Source organism: Ischnura elegans, chromosome 6, assembly GCF_921293095.1.
Source record: "Ischnura elegans chromosome 6, ioIscEleg1.1, whole genome shotgun sequence".
Taxonomy (NCBI): Eukaryota; Metazoa; Arthropoda; class Insecta; order Odonata; family Coenagrionidae; genus Ischnura; species Ischnura elegans.
Window position 1 is genome coordinate 105781849 of NC_060251.1, and position 27729 is coordinate 105809577.

Sequence of the window (27729 nt, forward strand, 5' to 3'; positions counted from 1 at the left end):
TCCTGTCACAGCACAACCCGTAAGACACTTTAGTGCACAGAATCTAACGTGACTTCAAAGCCATTTTCCCAGTCCCATTAAATTTTTTAGATAGAGGTATATTTTACTAAATCTTAAAGTTCTTCCATTGCTATGATCCATTACCACCAACTCAGTAGAAAATTAAGTAGTGGTCTAGCCTACTCACGTTTCCTGTCGAAATTTTATCCTCAGTCATGCAGAGGTCAGAGTGAGTAACAAGGGCTAATGGTGGAGAGACTAATTTCACCAATACATACTGAGTTTATGTACTTTTCTAGTTTCCTCATGTACTGAATTTCCCCGACTATTCAATAACTGTAGAAAATTTAATTAACTTTTCATAGGTATATTTTTACTACTTCACACCAATAGAGTGGGTTTCCTATAACTTTTTATTGCCTGAATCAAAAGATTATTACCCCTGGAGTACGTATTTCAAGCCTATTTTTAAATGACAATATCTATTTTTTGCAATTAAATGAAAAGTGAAAATTTTCAAGCCAGCAATACAATCATTGTAAACAGATAAAGCCCATAAAAAGAAGTGATTAGGTATTTCGTTTACTATCTTGGCAATGAACAGCAGTGACCCATACCATAGTAAAAATTTTATTTCCTAACTAGGTGCAAAGAATGACGAGGCATTTCCATGAATACTAAATTGGCCCGATTACAGTGCAATGCTTTTTCTTCAATTAGTACTTAATTGGAAAGTCATACACATACAATATCCACCTAATTGCAACATAATACCAATAATACTGTACGCATGTCATGTGTGAATTCAAATTGTATCATTATGTCTACATGCAAAAATCTCTGATCGCGACAGTGATTCATTCATTTGGGCATTATCTTATGCCACAATATCGTACATTAAAAAAAAAAAAAAAAAATGGGAGCTGAAGCAACTGCTTCCTCTTTCCTTAACAAATACACTGGTGTAAAATGTACAAGTAGATTGCAGGAATATTTTTGCGGCTACAAACATTTGTCTAACTGGTAAGGATAAGAGCATCACAAGATTCAGTGTGCCTATAGTTATTTGAAAAATTGTAAATTGAATTATTTTTTTTTAATTCTTAAAACTTTTATTCACATAAAATACTGACATTCCTCTAACAAAGAGAAATGGCATGTAAGACAACGAAACATGTTGAAGTATGAATATTTCAGGGTTGTGAACCAAGCAATGTGACCTAATATAATAAGGGGTCATATCAAGATGTGAGGTGATTAAATCACCACATAAAGAGTTGATAACAGAAATAGTACAAGCGTTCATAAATGTCAACCTATAATACAAACATTCAGCACAATTCATGACAGCTTGTGAACAAATAAAACTCATACGGGACATGATGACATCAGAGATGGAATGCAATCTTCTACAGTAAACAAGTAATCAAAATATATGTATTACCAATGATCTGAAAGTCGAGCACCAATAATTGGTAAAATATATATTACCTTGGTATGAAAAATGTAGCATTGGGGAAAGTGGGAACAATACTAAATCACTTTTGAATCTGAAGACTATATCTGTGAAAGTGTACCTTCTGTTGAAACTCGTTGAATTGCATATAGATGGCCGACCTAAAATGGGACATCCCTTCGATAGGGTTTCCTCTCTTAACGGATAACTAAAATAAAATCATTTAAAAAAGCATGCTGGGCCTTGCAGGCTTTATTCCCTGCATTTGTTTCAACAGAATTCCAATACTGACATAAAAAAATATCACAGCTATGGCGTAGTTTCAAGGAATTTCCAAACATAAGGAGTGATTTAATGAGTGCCATGTAAAGTTTACCTGTAATTTGACTGGTGAAAATAAATTTTCAACTCTTACAATAAATTATCACTAAAAATAGAGAATGCATGAAATTCAAATATGTCTCACTCAAACATCTGCTCCAAACATTTCTTTTATATGATTTAGATGTTGACTACACATAAACAAGACATAATTACAATGACTATTCTTCTAAAATTAAGGGTTGGTCCGTTCATTCTAAAAACAACTTGTCATTGAAAAACATCACAAATAAAAATCCTTAGAGCTACAAATAAGCTATAGGGCCATTCAAAAGTATAAAGAAGAGATTCGCACATAAAGTAGTGAACACTTTCCAAAAATTGAAAATATCCAAGAGTCAGAACTTCAGTTCTAATTTTAGCTGATTACAAATAAATAGCCGAGACTTACAAAAATCACTTTCCTTCCATCACAAATGATATCAAAATTGTTTAAGGAAGGGGGAACATGATGAAAATCAAGGGTAAAGACCTTTGATTAGAATGTTACAAAAGAAAATGCATGGAGAAAGGAGTTCTACCAAAACACCTTTCAAAACATACAACTTGCTGCACAGTTGTGAGTTCAGTCAACTAAAGTTAACAAGCTCAAAAATAACAAATCTTCTTTTCTTTACAGTGAAACTTCACACAAGGCACAAGTTGCATCGACTGTTTGGACTCTCTGATACTGTTAACTCCAAGACAAGTGAAGGAAGGACTTAATGGTGGAGAGTAAACACCAGGCAACCATCAGAGTAATACCAAGAATAACTTCCTTTTGTTACTTGGCAAGAAGCCTATTAACATTCTTAAGCGCACGTTCAAGTAGCTCAGCCATTCCTGGACTGCATCCATGCTGCTCAATGGCTGAAAATCTGTATGTATTGAATTGATTTTCACCATTGATTAATGTAACTGCCCCCATAAGAGGACAAAGCACAATTTTTTGATGATCCATGAAGTTAATCTGTAGACAAAATAAAAGATATGATTTGTAAAAGAAGGAACACTTCAAACAACAGCAGCACAGAAATAATAGATTCACACTATGAATAAAGTAAACAATGAGGGATATAATGATAAGAGATTAAAGATAAGAGCATTTAGAGAATAAATGGGTGCTTAACTACCAATCAAAGGCTGCTATGAACAATGGTTTAATGACGGTAAATTATTATTTTGGATACATAAAGCAAAATTAAAATGGCAAAGCCAACAAACTGGCAAATCATATAATGAAGTCCAAAACCACAAAAATATTACCTGAAGAGTGCCATTTGTTAGATGCATCACCACAGCTTGTGAAGAACGGAACCATTCATGTAGCCATGGTGGGCGAGCAAGATTATCAGATGGCTTACAAGCTACACCACCTCCAGCCTTGAGTAAATTCTCAGCCATATAACGTAAGAAGTAATTCAACAATTTCATCTTTTTCTCCAGCTGAGCAGGATAATCTTTCGTAGTATAATAGTGCTCTTGCCTATCCCTATCAATATAGTGCAAGTTTCTGAAAAGTAAAAATTAAAGTATGTTAGAGACTACAGCATACTCCTGATTATCCGGGCTAATGATAGGGAGAGGTGGCACAAATACCTAATCAGAAAACACGAATAATCCAAACTTTCACTTTAATTTCCAGTAATTTTCATAATTCAGGTAAATCAAACAATCAATTCTTATTTATGCATATTGTCTATTATTATAGGCTGCTTTCCAGAATCATTCACAGCTATCTTTTCCCACCGTGATCTATTTAGCAGGGATAATGTAGTAAGGAAACAATTCATCAGATGCTACATATTGAGTATATTTCTCTATGGAAGCGAGGCTTGGACGTTGACAGCAGCAGAGAAGTCAAGAGTGGAAGCATTCGAAATGTGGTGCTACCGAAGAATGATGAAGAAAAATGGATTGACCGTGTGAGTAACCATGAAGTGCTAAGGAAAGTAGGAGAAAAGAGAAGCCTCCTAAAATCATTAAGCAGAAGAAGGGACAACTTAGTTGGCCACATTTTGAGCCACGCTGATGAAGACAATCGTTGAAGGACAAGTGGAAGGGAAAAAGGGCAAGGGACGGCCCCGAATGAGTTATATAGGACAGGTTATAAAGGATGTAAAAGAGAATAAATATGTAGCTATGAAGAGATTAGCGGATAGGAGAGAGAAATGGAGAGCTGCGTCAAACCAATCTTAGGATTGTTGACTAATGATGATGATGATGATGAATGTGATTGCACTCGTTTTCCTATTGCTCCATGTAATATCAGATTTCCAAAAACAGCGCACCCGTGTCTGAGATCACGGATTCAGAAAATGGGTTTGCATGATTGCTTAAAACAGCTGAGTGACGTCGAAAGCTACACTGCCAGGCACCACGCCTCATAGTCGCACCTCGCACAAGTTGCCCGGCAAGCAACTGCTACATCACGCGGTTTGTTGATCCCTGAACACACTTGCACACCGTGATGCTTAGATAACATGATCATGGAACTTCCGTGAAGGTAATCGGCGTGCGATCACAACTTCACGCAGCAGCGGTTATTGGAGACCAGAGGTTTTGGCAATTTGTCAACGCAGGCGAGGGCCTGGCTGTGACTCTTACTATCTCTACTTCCACTTCCCCCACTGCCTTCACTTCTACTATTCCCTACCTCTCCAGTCTGACCTAGAATAGTCATGACATAAATATGTCCGAGTGACGAAATCCCCGGTTCCTTTGGGCCGTTTCAACCGAATGCGAAGCCACAGCAATAATTGCACGTTAACAATATGAAATTTACAATTATATACTGTAAACAACATTTCTCTCAATTTACGATTGTCAACCATTGAAGAATCTTCTAAATTTAATCTAGAGTTTTTTTCCCCCCGCTGATCGTCGTCTGCACACTAGAGCAGGTATCCAAGTAAACTTTAAAGATTCCTTGCCAGAAAGTAAATAAAATAATTCCTTTTTACAAAGGGGGATCTATTGGAAACAATAAGGCCGGTGTATCCTTGCATTAAAATGCAAATAGCCAGGTGCTTTTGCATCCGAGTAAGTTTTATATAAAGATCGTGGAAAACATCGAAGAAGTGTTAAACTTATGCACGGATAAGCCACAACACGGATGAACTACAGCCGCATAATCAGGAGTCTGCTGTGTATCATAAAATTCATTCACATTTTAATTAATTTACCAACTTAAGATTAATGCAGGCTACTGAAATTCTGATCAGATTCCTAACTCTTAGGCACTCGACATTAGAAGGCTTGGGATAAACCAGAACTGTATCCGAGGATTCAGTTCTTCCAATAAGATTCTCTCATACAGGTTGAGACATAAGGCCAAAATTAATTCAGAACTCTTGAATAATGCCATTTGAGTATACTTGTAGCTTCAATAATTGCTACTAATTATTTTTTTACAGACTGGTGCATGGTATCACACATAAGCCATATGGCTGCTAAGAATCTTCAGTGGCAGTTTCTTTGAGAGCAATTTCACCCAAATACACCCTCTATTGCACAAAAATTTGAAACTAAAAAATACTTTTTCTTTTTTTCACAAGCTCAAAAAAATAGAATGTTCAGAAAGACTAACAGTTACTGACAAGGTTGGTATCAACCTAAGAGAATGTCTGGTATTGATTTTCATCCTAGCAAATGATAAAAAGATACCGAACTAGCTAAAATGTTGTTTTAAGCCCTAAATACTATGTCAGACTTAGCCACAGCCACAAAAGCGTTAATAAAGCTATTTTTTTAAAAAAGAGGTATGTCAAAATTTTTTGTGTATTCTATTCAGTTCTTATATACAGTGAGTCCTCGTTCTACGTCACCCCGTTTAACGTCATTTCGCGATAACGTCACGAAAATTTTGAGACCGTCATTCGTTTATCGCACCTTTGCTTCGCGATAACGTCAGGTCTGGTCAGGTCTTTTAAATTTCGCGCGAGAAAAAATGCGAAGCGGCGGGCATTGCAGGTTGTTCGTTTTGTGGGCGGTAATACAGTCAGTCTAAACGAAGTGTAAAACGGTGTGTTTATGGTCAATTTCGATTACATATATAGCAAATTTTCTGCAAAATGAATTCTTAGGTAGGTGCGTAAATGTCAAGTAAAGTTTTAGCAAATTTTACTTGACATAACGGTTTTCTGGAACCTGAAAAGTGATTTCTAGGAATTTTTCCGTGTAGAACTCGGAGTATTTGGCGTCACTTTTTCGCCGTGTTCTCAATTAATCTTGGTTCCTGTAACTGCGACGATGTTTCAGCGATGATGATGCCCAGGTGACCACCATAGTGAAGCCGAAAAAACAAATGCGGGAAGATACAAAAATGGAGGATGTACGTCGCTGCTGGTATTGCCGTCAATGAAGACAGGGACTCGTGTTTATGCCATAGTTTGGCATTCCCATCGTAAGAAATGGCCCAAATATGATACGCTAAAATTTTTTCGCGTAGGAATTGTGAGGTCTAGGAGCCGATATTCACTTTTTACATTGTTTCTTATGGGATATTGTGCTTCGATTAACATCATTTCGTTTATCGTCACATTTTTCAGGAATGGTAAGTGACGTTAAACGAGGACTCACTGTATATATGTGTATACTTTAAATTATATTACTGTATAAAAAACGCGATCGTAACATTTTTATGTAAAAATATTGTATATTGTTGGATGTTGTCATCTTTTTATTTTATATTGTTCATGTTTTCTATTTCATAGCCCTGAGGATGATTTTAAATAAATCGAAATGTTGGCTATAACTTGGTTTTTATTGACCTAAACTCCAAGAAATATCATAAAAAGTTATTAAACAAGGTCAAGAATAGAAGAGGAAAAGTAACAATAATACTAATAAAGCTATTGACCTTATCAAATTCATTTATGCTTACACACATTAGGATGTCGCACGGCAAGACCATATTCTGGGAATAATGCCTCATCAGGCCCCTTCCCTTTCCACTGCTGCACAGGAAATGTCTCTGTTCTAATACCAGGTAGGGGACTCACTATAGGTAGGTACTTCCCATTGCAGAGAAAAAGCCCTTTTGACCAGCAAGGATGAAATGCCATTATGCCCAAAGTGTTTGTTGCTCTCCAACCTGGAGCAGAATTTGCCAACATTGCAAACTTGATATTAAGTCCGTACTCATGAAAAATTTTGGCTGGCAACATTTTTTTCTTTCCATGAGAGTAAATGTGCAATAGATGTAAAGTTTGGTATTAGCGGTACCGACCCAAGCATAAAACTTAGTCACATACTACTTTTGTAGTAGCCCAATATGTAAAAACATATTGTAACACAATTATTTCAGTTACCATTATATGATTTGTATGAGTGTGTTTTTTTTTGTGTGCTCATGTTCCCGCGTGGGAGTCTGAGTGATTCCCAATGACTCCTATAGAGGGTGTCTCGGTGTGTGTATGCGTTGGATTTTGGGAATAAAAAAAGGTGACTAGAGAATATCACGAGGTGGGAAAGAGAACGGTTGACGGGACAGTGGAAGACGGTCGAGAGAGACCAAGGAGCAGTGGTCTCAAGAAAGTGGCCTGGAGAGAGAGCTTCATATAGTGAACGACTGGTGTAGCTGGCTTCCTTTACATGGAGTGACACAGTTATTCCGTGGACATCTCACCGGTTTACGTAAGCATAGAAAATTCCGAAGCGGTGAACCCCCTTTGAAGCGGTTTGTCCGCAAGTGTTCGTGCCATAATTTTTGAAGATATTCTCCGTATATGAGCATGCAGCCGTTGTTCTCCTGTCCACAACAAGTGTCCCGCCCCTCCACAGATTATTACACCAAGTGCAAAGTGTCCCCCTTTCAAAAATAACTGTTCAACAAAACTTAAGAGAACATCCATCTGACCATAATTGTATTTCATGCTAATTTTAGTTATATGTATCAATTTTTTTTTCGCGATTCCTCAAATTTGTTCATTTTTTTCACCAGTCATTTCATTGCATTCATCACCTCATCAGGGTATACAGTGAATCCTCGTATAACGTCACTTACTGTTCCTGAAAAAAGTGACGATAAACGAAATGACGTTAATCAAAGCATAATATCCCATAAGAATCAATGTAAAAAGTGAATATCGGCTCCTAGATCTCACAATTCCTGCGCGAAAAAAATGTTAGCATATCATATCTGGGGCATTTTTTACGGCGGGAATGCCAAACCATCGCATAAATAAGAGTTCCTGTCTTCATCAACGACAATAGCAGCAGTGACGTAAATCCTTCTCCATTTTTGTATCTTCCAGCATTTGCTTTTCGGCTTCGCTATGGTGGTCGCCCGGGCGAGCGTCGCCTGCGCATCATCCAAGGTTCTTAGAGTACAGTCTAAGAACCTTGGGCATCATCATCGCTGAAACATCGTCGCAGTTACAGGAACCAAAATTATTGTGAACTCGGCGAAAAAAGTGACGACAAAAACTCCGAATTCTACACGGAAAAATGCCTTGAAATCACTTTTTAGGTTCCTGAAAACCATTATGTCAAGTTAAACCTTGCGCACCTATGCAAGAATTTATTTTGCAGACATTTTTGCTAAAACCGTAATCGCAATTATCAATAAACAACACTGTTTTACACTTAGTATAGACTGACTATATTACCGCCCACAAAACGAACAGCCTGCAACGCCCGCCGCTTCACCTTTTTTTACGCGAAATTTGAAAGACGTGACGTTATCACAAAGCGTAGGTGCGATAAACGAATGACGGTCTCAAAATTTTCGTGACGTTATCGCGAAATGACGTTAAACGGGGTGACGTTGAACGAGGACTCACTGTATGTAATGAGTTATATTTATACCGTGAATCTGAACTCCAAAAATTTAGGTATAAAACATTAAATCTATTAACAACATACAGCAACTAAAAAGGTTAAATAACATCACTAACCTTCCATTCCCTAAAACAACTAACTTGGTGTGATCATTGAAAACTACACCCACTGAATCATCTGATAACTGGTAGCCAAATCCATACTTATAAGAATAATCAACCCATTTGCTGACCCAAACCATTGGCTGGGCTGCTGGATCCTCAGCATCATCTGAAAAATGGTATAGGAACACAATAATTTCACGAGAAAAGAAAAGAGCAACAAAACCTAACAATAAAATAGAGAAGTCTTTGGAAAACCTTAAGGAGAAGATGTAAAAACTTAGTTGGCAACATTATGAGGCATGATGGCTTGATGAAAAAATCATGGAAGGACATGTAGAAGGGAGGAAGGGCAAGGGACATCCCTGAAGGAGTTACATAGGGAAGGTTATAACGGATGTAAAAGAGAAGAAATACATCACTATGAAAAGGCTAGCAGATAGGAGAGTAGAATGGAGAGCAGTATTAAACCAATCTTAGGATTATTGATGTGTGATAATGATTCTGAATTTATTATTTAACATAAAATATTGAACAAATAATTATGCACCTCAAATCAAGTTCAACAACAAATATTTCTGTCTTTGCGTTAGCAACTCCGAATTAGTCCAATACATATTCTCGAGCTTGACTATCATGCATATACGTATGTATTAAAGTTGAACCACATACCTGTATTTATACATCCTTCTCTCGCAGGATTTTTTCTCAAGACTTGATTAAGCTGCTCTTGCAATGTTACCCAGTGCGAGCGAGGGTCATAGGGAGCATTTGGCATAACTTTGTGATTTGATGGCATTGGAGGTCCAAGTGGCTTCACTTTCGGACGGCTAAACTTCATGTTTTCTGCAGAAAGCAATGTTACAATTAAAGGACAAGCATATATATTCCAGAAAGTAACACTACTACAATAAGGCAAATATTCCTATCCTCTCAATCAAAATGACTTGCATGTTGCATTTTCAAGATTTTGACTATATATTTTCTTCCAAATAATTGCATTACTCCCATCTTATGCAAAACAATTACAACTCATGCTTCATCATTAATACACTTTGATGCTGGGGAGCAAGATTTGGCTACATTGCATGCCAATTAGAGAAAGGGTATTTTCTGCTTCGCCAGTATTCCTAACGCAAGTTTCAAAGTAAAATGGGTTTAAGACCATTCTCATTCAAAACTGCATTTTTACACAGTTTAATTTCTTTGCTAATGACTCTAAAACCAGGATTGTAAGATGTCTAAATAAAAAAAGAATCATGACTGTTATACTATGCTGTACTGTTAATCAATTAGTCTCAAAAAGAAGCAATGAAAATTACATAAACTTCGTTAATTCATAGTAGAGAGAGCTCTTAAATTAAGGAATTACATCAAATGAAAGAGACTTGTACTTCCTTTTTAGAAATTTGGAATAAAAATTTTCAGCAATGAAATACACATACTTTTCTTAAAAAGAAAATAAAATTACATGCTAAGCACTCATTGGAATATGAAGCCCATACGGAGAAAACTGGGCACTAAAAATTAATTCACTTTTGCATGTAATGCTAACAAGGTAAGAACTGACACAGAACTGACTTGGGGGAGGAGGGATAAAATTTCTTGATTATTCTAAAATAAAGTAAAATACAGAGGCTCCTGTCCCTATGTAAGTAAAAAAGAAGTGAATAAATTGATTATCAAGCAACTCCAACAAAGAGTTGTCATGATGACAACATTTCTACTGTTTCCCATTAGAAAAGACATTTTAATGTGGCAACAATAAACATACTAATGATACAAGAAACTTTAGAACAAAATATGTTATAATGACCAAAGTAATAAACCTCATTTTTACCTTCTGAATTCATCTCATTCAGAGGTTTCCTTGAGGCTGCAGATGGAGCATTTTCCATTGAATCAAACCGTGGCTCCATGGTTAAGCAAGAGAGTGGCAGCTGCATAGGTATGTATCCTGAAAGATAACAGCAGAGTTAATAGAGGTAAAAGATCACAGATGCATGAAAAAGTATAAGACATTACACCAAAACCTTCAGTACAAAAAAAAAAAAAAAAAAAAGAATGACTGAAATAGGTTAAGTTATTTTGTTTGTAAACTGTTTAGGTTATTTTTTTATACTGGGTCACCCAATAGTTTCATTTACAGGACAAGAATACATATATATTATAACTTAAGCACTGCAATACTCATCAAATGCTGTGATTAACCCCTCAAGCGTGACTTTAAATGCCTGTGGTCTTCCTCTCAGCGTGTGCGACGCAACGTCTGCGTCTTCTGAATGCCATACCTCAAGCGTGTGCGACACACCATAGGCATCCAAAAGTTTTATTAGGTATTCCTATCTATTAATCTTCCATATATTTACTTTCAGTGAGTATATATGTGAGACATATCTGCCTGCTTTCGTTCTGTGCCTCTTAATTGCCTCTGCTTGTGTGCTCGTATTTCTTTAGAATATTTTTTCCAGCTGATACCAGGATGCTTCCTCTAGGTGTGGCGTCTGGTGGACGCTCATGGAAGATAGTCTTCCACTTACACTCAGATTGATGTGCTTTCTAAGCGATTGTGTGTTCTATGAGGGGATGCTGAATGCCTTCCTCTGTGGTTCAATATCATCTGCTCTTCTGACTCATCCTTTCCTTTCTCTTTCATTGTGGCAATGATAGTGAAGGCTTGGACCATCCAGCATCTGGTATCTTATTTATGACGTTTGAAGCTGACGGTTGGAGTTTTTTTCACGCCTACGTTTGCTTTGGTGGTTTTATTTTTTTCTGCCTTGGGCCCCTCCCGTATATCTGAACCCCTCCTCAGATGACCATGCCTTCTAGCTCTCTTGAGTTGTCCGAGCGATGAGCCTGTGCTTGACGCTCTGGAATAAAAGAGTGGAGAATGTTCTGACACCACTTCAGTTTCAATTGGATACTCCCTTGACTCCCGGTTCAAAGATTTATACATTCTCATTTTTCTGTGGCTTTTCAAGAAAATAATTGGGAAGAGATCGGCTGTGAAGAAGCACCTCTAACCTTTGAGTGTGATTCAGTTGGAAAAAAATATCACCTATTCGAGTTAAGAGGATCCTTGGCAATGGAGGTATTTTTTGATGATGAAATAATTACAGTTATAGTGACTGAGACAAACTGCTACATGGCATAGTTTCTTGAAAATTTACAAAGAAAATTCCAAAGCAAAAAATTGTGCTTTCATAAGTGGGTTCCCACAACTCTGGTGGAAATAATAGTATTCTAAGTTTGCTCATGTCGATGGGAATAAATAAAAACCAAGCTTCAGAATGTATTTTATCAGAAAACAAGTATTCAAAACACCATTTTTTCTCAATGTAATGGGAAAGGAAAGGTTTTCATTGCTCACTAAATTTCTCTGGAAAGAGGAAATAGAAAGAGGAAGGAAGTTGTGAATAAAGATCCTTACCTCTATAACATTTCACCCATCAGTGAATGTTTTAATCTTAGCGAACAAAATCATATCAGAATAGAATTTAGAACAGCGCAAAGGACGGCTCTCAGATACCAATACGGAATGTGCTTGATTGACCAGACCGCAATTTGTTCAACAAAACCCACAAATTGAAACATATAGGGTTGAAAGAAGAAAGTGTGTAGTGAGTGAGAAAAACATATAGAGATATGAGACAAGATACAGCTGTAAAACTGCCCAGAAACCTGTGTAGGACCCTGTTACGAGAAACATCACAGACTGTTCAACTACTAAACACGGCATACAGGGAGGAGGCAAAAGTAAATAGCGCTGAAAATAATAAGAACATATTAATAATTATCAAGTTCAAACAATTTTTTAGAGAATATATTTTTTTGAAAATTTTGAGGTGATCGATTAAGACACTAAAAATATTTTAATTAATGTCTGCACAAAAGCTTCAGTGCCTCCGAAAGCACCCTGGGCGATTTGAATACCTAAGATTAAAGCACCGTATAGGAACGGAATAGCAAGGACACATATGCTGCGTCGTGCACGCTTGAGGGGTTAAGTAAGATAAGATGTATAATACTAAATAACTCTGATGCTCACCCTCTCCCATCATACGCAATGTCAATGGTATTACCCCCCCACCCAAATGATTAAGAGAATAGATAATACTTATTGACTGGGGGAAGGCCTCCTGATACCTCATGCACCCATACAACAGCTACGCAGAGGCTAAACTAGAGTGTGTGCTGCATGGTAGGCCCTTTGATTTCTATAATCAGAGGCGTTGCTGGAATACCATTCCGGCAGTGCTTAAGAATGCACATAACAGTCAACACTTTTATGAGTTTAGGTGCCTCAAAATTTCTAATATTTACATTCTCAACCAAATCAAAATTTAAATATTGATTAAACGAAGGCATATGCATTTTAAAATATGCAGACATAACTTGTAATAAAAAATCACAGTAATATTTCACTTGTAAAAACAGTCAAGGAAAGTGTATTCCCATACTGCTAATTTTGCCATGACACCAAGTGGTGCCACCACCTTTGTGTGGTTGAGTGCTGCCTTTAATGTCACAGCACCATCCATAGCATACCCCAGATAGAGCTGCCCACTGAGAAGCTCACCCTGGGTAGGCTATCCCATTATCCTATACCTAGCTATGCCACCACAATCACCTATCACACACACTGTAGTGTCACAAACCATTAAAAAACTTGGGTTACCCATCTGCTCTGATTGTAAAGTATTACACATGCTATACATCTGCTCATGTAAAGTACTGCCATGACAAATCCATACTTTTGAATCAAGAAAGGAGAAAATTCTCAGAAATCAATGTAATATGACCAGAAAACACCCATTCTTGTTGTGCCATCAATAATACTAAAAAGACAATGCATTGTACGAAAAGAGTATTTGTCATGATAAAATTGTTCTGCCCATGGCCCAGTCGGTTGGGCCCAATTCTATTGTTTTACATTAATCAATATTCAGCAAATCATGCCCATATGGCCACCTCCATTCAATGGTTAACTTCTTAAGAGGTCACTTATTCAAAACCAATCTTACTTAATTCCCAATCATCATCAACTCCACATCTCCCTCTTCCTTCCCTTAACTCTTCTTTAAACAGTGATTATGCTGAAACTCCCGCCTTTAAGTCATCAACTAATTAAACAATCTACAGGGGATGGCAGAAAGCTTTCGCTCCTTATGTACTGATACATTTCGATACCTCCGCTGCACAAGAGCTAAACTATTGCTCACCGCATCAAATCCACTTATCTAGGGGCCCAACAATACAAATGCACTCAGCTGGAAGAAGCCCTAGCATAAACGCTCACCTACAATTTTCCAAGCTTCGGTGGTGAGCATTTGTTCTCCAGTTATTGCCATATGAGTGTATGCACATTGCTGGGCACCAATATGAGCGGATTTGATTTGGTGGGTGATAAATGAGTGCTTATGCAGTGGGGGTATCGATTTGTATAAAAAAATGGAGCTAGAATGTATAGCTAAAAGAATGTTTAAAGACCTTATACATTACAATAAGCATGCTATTCAAACTTAAGCAACAAACAAGAAGAGAACGCCAAACAAAATTTCTAATAGGGTGAGATATCTTCTCCAGTCCAGAAGAGAAATGCCTTCATATATTACATTATTTAAGCAATCAGACTTGATTTTCTTTACAGAGGCCTCACATAAAAGTTGAACATAAACAATAATTTTGTAAATACACTTATATCATATAAAATCATACTAAATCAATATAAAATGATATTCATCAGCACTCAAATGAATAGTGTCATTCGCAGGGATAAATTAGCATGTATCCCAATGTTTGTTTCCACATTCTGTTCTTATTAGTAAAAGGTAAAATGGCTCGATGGAACCAATACAATAGGAACATGCAACACAAGACATGAACAAATAAGATTAAAGATACCAAAAATGATTACACCATTTCAAGCAAATAAATTCAAGACGCTACCAGCCACCCAAAACTCAAGACCAACCCAACAAAGTATTTCAAAATAATGCACCTCTTACCATTCACAAAGAAGTCATCTGTCAAAATGTCCTCGATTTTTGGCCTGTTTGTGGGATCTGGGTGGAGCATCCTCTGAATCACTTTAGCAGCAGATTTCATCAAAGAGTTAGGCAGATGATACTCACAACGCTTGATTCGTTCATACGTTTCATTCAAGGAATTAGTCTCAAAAGGTGGCTTTCCTACCAGTAGTGTGTACCTATTGAAAAAATACTCGTTCTTAGATAAATTGGCAATGAAAGATGAAGTGATAACTAAAACGAATTCTTAAACATAAATACAATACAAACTAAAGCATGTTGAGAAGCAAATTCGATACGCCCAGGTTCCTAATTACTTACATTATACATCCTATTGACCATGTGTCAACTTCATAGCTATGCCCTTTCTTGCAAAGTATTTCTGGGGCTATGTAGTTCGGTGTACCGCACAACGTTCTGAAATAAGTTTATGGAATCATCAGCATCATATGGACACACAGTATCAACCTCAAAATCATTCCAAATTCAAGAATGTAAACTGTGGAAATTAACTTACTTCTTTCGTTGCCCTTCATATGCCACTCTGGTCGCTAAGCCAAAGTCCCCAATTTTCACCTCCAGATTATCATTCAAAAATAAGTTTCCAAGTTTAAGGTCTCTATGTATTATCCTTTGGCTATGGAGAAAGTTGACGCCGAGCAGAATTTGACGGAGAAAATATCGCACTTCAGGTGCAGTCAAAATTTTTCTTCTTTTATGAAGTTCCATAAGAGACTTTAAAAAAGAATGCAAAAGTTACTATGCTATTTACCGAGCATGAAACGAGGATCAAATAAAAGCATATTAAACTCACCCTCATTCTGCAAAGTTCCAGCACAATATACACATTATTAGCATCCTCAAAATAGCCATGGAACCCAACAATGTTCGTATGGCTCAAGCTCCGATGAATCTCTATTTCTTGTGTCACTTTCTCCCTTTGCAAATTTTTGGTGAGAAGTTTCTTCGAAATAATCTTTCCTGCATAGACGTTTTTTGTTCGAACGTCGGTTATTTCATAGCATCTCGCGAAACCACCCTGAAAGAAATAACGATGCCTGCAGTTTCAACCCATGATAATTTGAAGGATTGATGATGCCGCAATATAACATAACTAGACATACCTTCCCGAAAAACCGACCCCTCTGATATGTGATACGCTTCCTGCTATCCTCAATCACTTCTGGGATTTCACTCGGCTTCTCATTTACCTTGGCTTTTGCTTTCGAGGGTTCTCGAGCGGTAATCATACTGGAGCCACTATTATTAATAATCACAACATAAAAATCGATTTAAACGTCTTTTCCCAGTCTTTTAATTCCTTACGACCCTGCGTGGTGAGACTTCAGTCTAACTGCCACAGGGGTTTCCAATTCAAACTTCAACATCTGTTTCTCGGCCAATCAGGGAAGAGAATAGAGTTCATGGATGGAGAGTACGACAGAAATGTTATTAATTTGGCAAATTTTATCATCATAATTATTAATTTCGGATACTGACTCTTTAAATATCGTTCTTTGTTTTAAAATTAATATTTAATATGATCTGTTTTCGCATAGATGTTCCAGCGATCGGCTTGAAATCGGAAAAAGCGGTAAACGTCATGACGTCATATACAAACAACAAAAGCCAGAGTTCGCGGTTTGGGGTGTCGTTTGGAGCAACTGTGGCTGTAAAAACCAACTTAAACCATGTAAATCAGCATTTTCTGGTGGAAATTATGTAATGCATTACTAACTTCCTTAAAGAGTTGGTTAATAGGATCAATCAGTATCTCGTTTTTGACATTTTATCGTTTGGTTGTCTGAATTCCATTATTTTCCATGTTATTTCGCGAACGTTTCCCTCCAGTGGCATTAACCCGACTGTTAATTATGTGAATGAAGCCATGCAATCGGTAATTAGCAGTCTATCAGCCGGCCAATTTATTATTCCGTGGGACAAGAGGTAGTGGTGATTATCTAATTCTAGATTATCCAATCAATATTGTTTACTAAACGAATAATTTTGGGAACTTGGGCAATGAATTGTTATGAAGGGTATGATCGTTGATAATCACCTCATCGTTCATGGATAGCACAAGCTCGACGAAAGCCAGCGAGAGACCATTTGGTGTGATCATTCTCGGATCTTAAGTATTTAAGCGTAGAACCAAATTAGTATGTTTGAAGAAGAGAAACTGAAGCACTTTTGTGACAGCATGTTAAACGAGTCTCAGCAAGAGCGATGTTTTTCCTTTCCATGGAATACATCCGTAATCTGATGATCAAGCCTACCCTAGGCATTACATCGCCATATGATTACCTTTTAACTTTTCTATTTCATTTGCCAATTTGGACAGAAGTGTGGGATTGATCAACACAATGAAACGTTTTTGGGGTGATGCGTTGGGAACTGTGGCTAATATATTGCCATGCGAACGCACTTCAGTGTAAATGGCATATAGTTTAGATCAATACCGATTTAAATAAGAATAATTACGATGCTCAAGTTCGAGACAATTTGAAAATGGCGTTTCCGTTGGCCAATAAGGAAATAAAAAGAAAAATAACTTACTTAGAATGGAAATATATTTGCAAATACGCTATTTTGTTTACTCATCATATGTCGAGCCTCTCCAATAAATATCATATAATCGGTCCTTCGTACTCCGTGAAAGGCACAAGCGTGTTGGAAGTGTTGATTATTTCTGATATACATGCACTCGTAGGGCTAACAAGGGATTTCAATCGTTATAATTCACTGAACTACAACAGGTGACTCTATTTTAATTTATATTTGTAGAGTTACATGATACAGTTCATGGATGGGTGGAGAGCATTAGGCGGGCCAAACTATTCAAAATAATGCGCTCTAACATTGAAGTCGCCGAAGAAAGGTTTCTCACAACTAACTGCCAACATTGATACAATATTTATTTCAATCAAGAATATAAAACTGTAGTGCATAATGAGCATACAAAATAAATACTAACGGTAAGAACGTTTATTTTAAATTAGCGCATTCACATAACCATGGTCCTTTGAATATGCACATAACTATATTCAGTATGTTACATTTATATGATTCATTTAACTTCCATGACGTGTCCAATGTCTATGTTTTGTGGCTCACTGTAATATATGATCTTCTGGACAAATAAAATTATTATTATTGTTATTATCGAAAAAAAAACATGAATGGCAGCGGGTGACGTAAAGGTTTTGTTTAGAAAAGAGAAGCAGAAAAAAACAAATGAACGAACAAGGCCGTGGAATAGCTTGAATCCGCTGCTTGTTGAAGTGGGTTTTAAGTCTCGTTCAAGTGTTGTTGCAGTTTGGTGGTTATTTCAAGTGTTTTATGCTGTGCATCGGAATATATAGGCTCCATGGTCAGTGGTTTAACCAAATTGTATACGTGTTGTGCTCGAATTTATGCTGTTGAGGTAACGTCCTAGAGCCTAATGTTGTTGTTAATGATTTAAGGTCACTAGGCGGGAGACAGTTATTTTAAAACTTATTTGGGGTTAATTTGTTGCAAAAAGGAACAGTAATTAAATAGTGATAGTTGCTGTAATCAGTGAGTTCAAAATGTCCCATAGATATTTTATTGAAAGAAATTCTCTCCCATCCATCCTTAGCTAATCCTGTATATTCCCGTAGATTGTTAATGTGACCCCAAACTTTTGTTTATTGTAAAATTACTATCATGTTTTGCTATTGTCCTCTGCTGAGTGATTAGTGCACCACATTATTCAAACATGAGTTTATATGTATCCCACTTGTAACTTATTTGCCTTTGTCTTTAGAGTTCAAAAGAAGTTTGCCAATTGTCACAGGGTTATATTTATCACATTGTTCTACCATTTACAATTTACATGCATATGCGACTCCTGAGGGAGAATTGCCATAAATTCAATGCCGAAGATAAAGTCTCTTGAAAAGAGAAAGATAGCTCTTCAGCCTCATTTGGGTAACAATAAGAAAAAATCTTATGTCTCTCACTCTAAGGTGAAGTTATTCATGAGTTGTGATATGTCCTTATTCATCGTAAATCATATACCATATCAGTCGTAACAGACATAATACTGTACTCAAAAACATTCAAGGGGATTCCATTGTCGCATTTGGACCTCAGCAATGAAATGGTTGAACACGTCAGTGAAATATGGTTTGGTACACTTCTCAGGAGAGGCTTCAGTCCCTCAAATACCTCCTGCTGCTCCCTTTCCCACATTCTTCTTTAACAGTGCATAAAACGGGCTCAGATATCAACTGAATTCATGTATGATGTAGCAATAGTAGTCTGCTAGTCCCACCTTCACCTGTCGTGTGGACTTAAGCAAAAGAAACTCTCCTTACCTTTCTTGGGACCAGGTTTTTCAACTTCTTCTGTAATCTTAGATACTTGATAGGTAGATTCATGCCTCAGTCATCCATAGTTTTTTTTTTTTAAACTTTCCAAAATATTTATCGGCAGTATATTGTGATTGACCAACAAATCTGCATGTATAGTAGTGGTGGCTTGTGTGTTGCAGCACATTACATATTTGAAAATAAGACACATAGGATCCTTTCTGAAAATTTTGGAGTGATTTTTCTGTATTGATCCATCGTACATGTATCTAGTCTTTACAATTCCCCTCTGGGAAAGCGATAGTACACTGCGTATGACAGCTTATACTAACTAGTTCAGGCCACTAGAGTTCATGGAGGATTCTCCTCATTCAGTATAAAACTTGGTTTTGAGCTTTTGCACACCACATAAACTGTATGTAATGCATGGGATAGGGCTACCCCTTGGGCTAGATGCGTTTCTCTTTGTTCAAGGAGATTATTCAGCTTTCCTACGGAATACCATGTCAAACTTGTGGCTAAATGCTCTTGAGTTGTTCTCAGTTGAGAAGTAAATGGCCTCCGCTAGACAAGGGTTCAATGCCAGGGTGATTGATAAATTCTGTAGTATAAAGGACTGGGTATGGACTTCATTTTTCCCTAATGAGTAATTAAATTTTACATTTCACACTTTTTTTGAGGAGAGAACGGGGATGATTGAAGAAGGGCAGTGCATTGTTGATCTTCTGCACCAGCTGCCACTGAACTATCATAAAGTCTTCCGGATGCATAAGGCATTTCATTTCTTTAAAACAACTGATTTCATCAGGAAAGATAGCTGGATGCATTAACATTATTATAAGTTTGACATTGGAAAAATTTTCTCACATCCAAGATGAGAAACCCTTTAGCCATGGCAACAAACATTGGGCTCTTCACTCCTGTGGTATATCGAGTACCTAGTAAATGTGGCCAAGTCTATGCAGATAAATGCGATGGTGGTTGGCGTAACATGGTGAAACTCCTTCATGATGCACAAAGGTTAAGAAAAGACTTAGCTGTTTCACAAAATAAAATATATTTGCGACCGGTTTCGATACAGCGTATCATCATCATCATGGTGATGATGATACGCTGTATCGAAACCGGTCGCAAATATATTTTATTTTGTGAAACAGCTAAGTCTTTTCTTAACCTTTGTGCAAGTCTATGCAGGTTAACAGAGAAAGAAGTTGCCATCAGGGTAAGGGAACATGGATACAAAATAGGCCATTCTAACAGAAAATTCTGCTGTTGCTGAAAATAGCAACTGCAACTGTGCCAGTGAGTGCGACAACACCAAGGTACTTAATGCAAAATGGGGGAATTGAGCTCTACGGCGATGTAGCAAAGGAAAAAACTCAAATGGCAGTATAAAAAGGCCTCATTATCATATCGTATGCCTCACTATCAACACACTTCAAAGTTTATGGAAAATAATATTTCAGTGCTGCTGATATAATATTATATATCACCTCTGCCGAGTTTTTCCCTTTGCTACACCAAGATACTTGGCTAGGAAGATTGCGCGTAATGGAAAGTATGTAAGCCTACTAAGTCGCAGCCATTACATTAACCTATTTATGCTCATTAGCTCGTTATCAACCCACTTCAAAGTTATTAGAAAATTAAATTTCAGGGCTGCTACTATAATATTATATGTCACCTTTGCCAAAATAAGTGGCAAAATTTATTTAGAACAATTGGTGGGACATTTTGCTGTCATTTTTGTAAATTTTCCAATTTTTTCCAAGATAGCAGAAAGATATTAGTTAAATGAGGCATTGCAGTATCTCCACATGATTTATTCAAACATGACATGTTTCGTTGTTACAATAACATTATCATGTGCCTTAGAGTTCTTCCTAAAATATGTCCTAGTGCTGAAGGAGAGGAGATAATAGGAAGGATGGGGTTTGGGTGTTGGAAAGTAGGAATAGTGGAGGTTGTTGGAGAAAGGGTAGTTTTTTTTTGGCAACTTGGGAGAGGAGTGAGGGTGGAGGGGGGTGGGGTAGGGAAAGGTTCCAGGGTGAGGGTACCACACAAGTCTTCATTATGGTCATCAGGATGGAGTCCTCTTTCTAGATGATCCTCTTCTCCTGCGTGTTGACCCTGTGCCCTTCTTCGATTGGACTTTAGTGGTGTGGTGGGTAGCATTTGGGCAAGGTTATTTATAAAGGGTTGGTAGAAAATTTTTAAAATCCTTCGATTCCACGGATTTTTGTAGTCAACCGGGAAGGTTGAAAAGCTAGGGTCCAACCTCACATGTAGTGGAGATAGGGGTAGGCAGAGAATGATACATATTTCAACATTTCATGGATAAAACTATTGTTTCATGTGCACCTTGATTCTTGTAATTGTGGTGTGCAATGGCGAGGTGAAACGTCTAATTTTTTTGCTTTCATTTCCAAATGGAGGATTTCTATTTCAAAATTGAAATTATGCCCTGTTTTCATGAGATGTTTGGCTGCCATTGGCTGATGATCCCCTTCATTGAAATAGCATCTGTGTTGATTTACCCTGATGGTGAAACAATGACCTGTTTGTCCCACATATGCTGCATTCCATGATTCACATGAGACCTTGTACACCCCACTCCTTTTAAATATGTCTGCTTTGTCCTTTGAGTTTGACAGAATTCTTCCCGTTATTAATGGGTGTGTTGATCTGCAGCTGTATTTTTCTTTCGGGAACAATTTTAATTAACCAATATCTGTGATCACAGAATGCTTACACTACACAAAGGTGCAAATAAGTTGAAAAAAATATACAAGCAATATTTTCAACGTTTCAATGGGCATTCGATCTCGCATTCACTGCCATCTCAGCCGCTTGTTTACTCCACTAGTCCACCCCAACTGCTTGCAGATGGAGGTGTTATAATGCATGAAATACAAGCAAACACTAGAAATTGAAGCCCTTTGAGTTCATATATCTTCACGTACAAACAAAATATTTTTGGTGAGTAACCAAGAAAAACAAAAAGAATAAGGGAAACTAAAATTCCTCGATAAGCAGAAGTGGCGCCACAAACTTTGTCCTGAAACTTTTGAAAGTGACTGTAAATATTGTATATCTTGGTTTTCCTTGTGCTTATTTTCAGCTTATATTTACCCATTGCCCTAACTGCATTAACAAGAATCTTTTTCAAGTCCTTTTTCTCTGCTATGATCCCAATGTCATCATCAAATCTTAGCATGCTAATTTTTTCTTTACTCCTATTGCTTTTTTTTAATTTCATTTATGGCTTTCGTGATGTAAACATTGAAAATTACTGGTGACAAAGCACAGCCTTGTCTCACTCCTTTCCTCATTCTTGCTTCTTTATCTGATTGCTGATTTTATTACCGCTATATGGTTTTTGTATTAACTGAATGATTTTTCATTCATTGTAAAGAACTTCAATTTCTTTAAGGGGTGCCGCAATATGCTCCAATCCACATTGTCAAATGCCTTCTCTAAGTCCACAAATGCAAAGAATGTTGGCTTGCTCTTTTGAATGTTCTGTCATTTGTACGAGAACTTGATTGGATGGCATTGATTGTAGTTTGTGTTTTCTGGTTTAATTTGGTAGAAGTATAGCATTTTCATGGAATAGAATGGCAGTTTTCCACAAAAAAGTGTCATGACAGTACTGGTTTTAATATTGTTCATATCATCTTCAGTTGATATGAGGTGAGATAACCTGATGGTGATGTGAACTGTATGGAAACCAGTGGTGTAATTGTAGAAAATTGCATACATATATTTCATTAATATGGCTGGATGAATTGGGTATTGAAACATGTTTGTATTAGATTTTGATACCTGTTAAAACATCATTCCCATACAAGAATAATTCCCGGTCCAGAGGAATTTTTTCTCGTGGCAATTCTTGTATATTTCACTGACGTTCACGCGGCAGGTTTAGAAATATTACACATCATCCCCAAGCTATTATTAGGATGATAGTTCGGAGCCATGCATCGTTATTTTTCATTGAAAGTCAAATAAACTAACTGATTATAATATCCAATGTATTTTATTTCTACACCCAATAGCCATTCTCAAGGACTTCTTATAAATGGATCTTGGGTTATATAAATAAATCACAGGGTTTGGGTAAAAAAGTGAAGAATAGTATGGACCTAGGATGTATGTTTACTATGTATATATGTCTATAGTTTTCACCAAGTTAATGCTGAAGTAGCATAAATGATGACTCTTAGAAATATAATGGTGGAGTTGATTGGTCCCATCTTTTTTCAGGTGTCTGGCAGATTTTTCATTTCAAATCAAGTAATTTTCCATATCCCAGCCTCATATCATCTTCATTGAGATTAAATGGCTGCCCTTCTGAAGAAACGTGCTTTAGCGGAGTATAGTCAAGTGATACAGGTAATTAAGTAGTATGCAGTTAATTCTATGAGATTTTGCAAAAAGTACTATGCTAACTGATTAATATTCAGGAACAGCCAAAAGCCCCGAAAAAATTATGCTTGGTGAAAAAGCAATGGAGTGGGGGTTCTGCTGCGCCTTTCATGGGACTACTTGAGAAAGCTAAAACAAGCAATGAAGCTCTTGATGTCCTCCTTCGAATATCTGACACACTCCAGTTTCAGGTATGTGTTTGCCATTTAAAATGCTTTCACTGTCGTAAGTTACATTGTGTATTTCTACGCTGCATGTCATGATTGAGGAGTTAAAATTTCATGCCAATGGAATGATTTTAGGAAGAGGATCTCCCTGAGGCTGTAAAGAAATTGGCTGAACATTTTCAGAAAGAGCCAGAGCCTGCTGTGAGAGCAAAAATACTTTCTCTTTTTGGTGCTTTAGGAACAGAACCAGGTGCTGATGTTCAAGTAAGTCCAATCTTTGCTGCTTTCATTTCAATTTCTCATGAGGTATCAATTCGCACATTCTCTTAGCAACATGTTGATGTAAATTTCTAATTGAACATTTGTTGATATTTAACAGAATATCATAGAAGAAATAATTCAGCTGATGAGGAAAGAAGAATCTCATAAGGTGATGTCTCAGGGTATAACGTCTTTAATGAAGCTGGGAAAACTCATGGCCGATAATTTTCCTGCTCACCAGAAACTTGTCGTTGTAGCAAAACAGGTAAATATTACTCCTTTTAGTATGCGAAGTTATCTGCTAGTCAAATTTTTTTCAGTGTAGTGCACAGAATCACATTTAAATCATTTCTATTTTTTTTCGGCTTGTAATGTTTACATTGTAGAATGTAGAAATACTGAGAAACTGGAACTAGGGATGATAAAAATCACATATTTCAAAAGTGTGTATTGTAGGGATGGGCCAAATGACTTGGAATTGTTTGGAATCATATCACTTATCTACTCAAGTGAGTCTTTTGAATCACGTTATTTTACTGTGAGGAACATGATGATGTTTAGCTGATACAACCATTATGAAACCAATTCTGCTTAATGGTCACTCACGGAAGACACTGGTCCTATATTTCTGTTGTACAACCTCCTTTATGTTTGTTTAAAATTATGTTGTAGTATGTATGTATTCTGGTACATCTTAGGCTTGTACAAATGTGGGGTTGATTAGCTGTGTCATAGGTTTTTAATTATACAACCATTATATTTGTTAATTTCTTTCAATAATCATATTTTCTCAGTATTTAACAGATACGAGCCATTCTGTCAAGTGTAAATGCCTGGAGCTGATTGGATCCCTCTTGCCAGTTGGAGGACCTGCTGATGTTACTCAAGCAAATATTCGCTTAGTAGGTGACTATACTCATTGTCAGGAGCCCCGAGTCAGGAGTGCAGCTTTTAAAGCTATGGTATGTTACGCTCAGCTTTTTCATATCTTGGGAAGTATGTACATACATAGCATAGTTTTACAAATGGCATGTAGCATGCCCAATTGAAGCTTTTTCTTCAAAAAAAATTCATTGAGAAGTATCATTTACTGATCATTGATAATCATAGCTGAATGAATGTGATTAATTTGATTTGTTACCTAATTTATGACTTAAAATAATTTCAGTGATTTTATGTTAATTTCTTGAGTTATTTTCCTTCTCTCTGAACTCTATGCCTCTCTAATTCATGAATTATTGAATAGTATTCTACCGATTGAGGTAGGTTTCCACGGAGTACTAAAGAAGTAACCTGGGAGCCTCCCTTTCCTTCCAGCACTGCCTTCTTCAATTCATTGCAAGGCCTACTCCCTTTCAATCTATCTAAAAATCCTATTCTCTTCCTTCCCCTCCCTCGTTTACCTAACATTCTACCCTCTAGCACTGTTTTCAACATCCCCTCCCGCTTAGTACTCGCTCCATCCAAACCTTTTCTCTCCTCCGTATAATTTGTATATTATTAATACACTAATGGTGGGTACCGAATCACAATCAATGCCTTTCGTTTTCTTTAATGAAGGAAACTACCCTATTGTTTACATAAAATTAAAATATTCCATCAATCAGCTAAATTCCTGTTTGAATCCTTAAAAGGAAATCACAATTACTCGCCAAAATCTTGGGTTTCCTGCTGCATAGGCGACCTAGTCAAACATTCCTGCATTAATTGTTTAGTATTCAAGGTATTCGAAATTCGAGGTATTCGAAGATTCGAGCAATGATTTGATATTCGAATTCGATATTCGAATTCGAGATATCTGCTATTCGACCCATCCCTACTCATAACCTTATGCCGAGCATGCCCCACTCCTCCCCTACTCTTTGGCCTTGTGTTGTTTGTTGTTATTTACACTCTTTTGATCAATTCATTATCTCTTAAAGAGTAAATGAACAAAAACATAAATGAGAGAGTGGCTGAATGGATAAGATTTATTAATTGTTGTAACTTACCTTTCCCGTCAATCTACCATATTCTTTTGTTGAATTTCAATTTTGGGTTTTGTGAACAAGCCCATTGATCCATCTGTGCTACTGCTTTGGATTGGATCTACCAGCAGAGAAGCTGGTGAAACTGTCATGGTCTAGTGGACAAAATTTATTCAACTCGAGAGGGTGCATGAGTTTTTGTATTCCTCAAAAAAATAGAGATATGTATGTGTGAATGGAGAGCTATGGAAAAGGGTTTTAAGAATGATGAAGAGGAAAAGAGGGTAAAAAAAGAACTTTGTAAATTTTTACTTTACAATGCTGTAGTAAATTTTGATAATGGAACTTTATAATTGTATTGGTTGTAAAATATAGGTACATTACCTAGAAAGTGCTACTTGGCAAAGTAATTGAGAAATTCATTAAAATCCAGCTCTGCATTCACTTTCAAAATATGTAATAACTCTTTTGCACCACCTCAATTTGGTTCTAGTTAATCCAGGTTTTGGGAAGGGTAGGAAAATAGATTGTTCTAAAAAAAAAGTTTTTTCAAAAACGGGAAAGTGAAAATTTTGGAATGCAAAAAATTATGGTCTACTGCGGAAGTTAAATGTAATCTAATGGTATGAATGGTTCAATTACTTTACAGCTGTCCCTTCATGAGCGAGGCTTAAAGCTTGATGCTGGGGTTTATTCAGAAGTTTGCAATGCCCTAAAAGATGACTATGAAATAGTTCGTCAGGCAGCGTTGAAGTTGATATGGGTTTTGGCTCAAACTTATCCAGAAAAGTGAGTATGAATCATTAAGTTACTCTTTCCATTGAAAATTAAACAAACCGGATCAGAGAGAAAAAATCCAAATTTAACTTTTTGTAGGAAATGTTTGAATTTTATTTACCTGCTCCTCATGTCAATTTATTCATATTATAGTCGTTATTAACTAATTGCATGATGCAGAGATAATATTTAAAGATATGGATGTATTTAATGTGATTTTACTAAAGTGTGTCCTAACTTGTGAGCTTTGGCTATTAGAAATATTGTGATAAGATAGAAGAACAATATTGCTTTTTCACAACTTTGACTGAATCTGATATGTATTCTATGGATCCACACATTCATACTACTTGGTGAGTAGTCTCCATACAATATGGCCAAAGGCATTGGAATGCCAGCGTTAATGTGTGTTAGACCACTAAAATTTTAGGCGAACTTTTTGAGCGATTTGTCTGCCTGAGATCGACCAGCAATTTTAAAGTCCTTTCTTGTTTGTAGGAAAAACAATTTCTTATAGCTTTCTTTTCAAAAAAATATTTCTCTTATTTTATCTGATCTTCTCTCATTTCTCTTGAACTTGGAAATATAGTGTGGTTCTAATATAATTTCTGGAAATGGAAATTAGATTAGTAAGTTATCCTGAGTAAAAGCATGGCAGTCGACAATGCAATCAGGTTACAATGGCCGTCGCAGATGATGATGCCTTCATAGAAGCTGACCATGATTGGTATAGTGTTGATACATCCTATCTTACAATAGGTTCCAAAGTAAAGTACTATCCTCAAGTATGCCAGTTAATATTTGTTATCATCGACTCAATGTAGGTCATCCAGTGGTTACCTTTTTGCTCTTAAAGCTAATTGTCGTATAGGTTTCTGTGTCCTGAATCCAATAGACTATTAACTTTGACCCCATTTGCTTTCATTTTTCATCATAGGCCATCAGAAAATTTTCATTCACACACTATGCAATAGGGTTTCCTATTATTTTTTTATTGCCTAAATCGAAAGATTATTACTCCTGGAGTACGTATTTCACGCTTTTAGATTTTTAAATGACAATA

At 36.7% G+C, this 27729-nt stretch overlaps 2 protein-coding genes across 4 annotated transcripts in view; one reads left to right on the forward strand and one right to left on the reverse strand.

Moving 5' to 3' along the window:
• Nucleotides 1-1081: 1081 nt before the first annotated feature.
• On the reverse strand, nt 1082-16119 carry LOC124161313 (serine/threonine-protein kinase PLK1). The gene is made up of 10 exons (XM_046537624.1): nt 15857-16119; nt 15547-15771; nt 15250-15467; nt 15054-15149; nt 14712-14911; nt 10541-10657; nt 9373-9546; nt 8716-8869; nt 3083-3329; nt 1082-2786 (listed from the first exon to the last, which is right to left on the reverse strand). Exons 1-10 carry the CDS (start codon nt 15980-15982, stop codon nt 2601-2603), a joined length of 1743 nt encoding a protein of 580 aa, XP_046393580.1. The 5' UTR covers nt 15983-16119; the 3' UTR covers nt 1082-2600.
• A 252-nt stretch (nt 16120-16371) lies between these two features.
• LOC124161311 (integrator complex subunit 4) overlaps nt 16372-27729 on the forward strand; it is a 48176-nt gene continuing 36818 nt past the window's right edge. The window contains exons 1-7 of one of the 3 annotated variants that reach the window (XM_046537622.1): nt 16372-16425; nt 23333-23461; nt 23533-23685; nt 23797-23925; nt 24041-24187; nt 24717-24884; nt 26539-26678. In XM_046537622.1, the coding sequence (XP_046393578.1) occupies nt 23408-23461; nt 23533-23685; nt 23797-23925; nt 24041-24187; nt 24717-24884; nt 26539-26678 (791 nt within the window). In that variant the 5' untranslated portion in view covers nt 16372-16425; nt 23333-23407. Of the gene's footprint in view, nt 16426-17966; nt 18157-23332; nt 23462-23532; nt 23686-23796; nt 23926-24040; nt 24188-24716; nt 24885-26538; nt 26679-27729 lie in introns of those variants that run through there. The other 2 variants (XM_046537621.1, XM_046537620.1) reach the window with 2 other exon arrangements.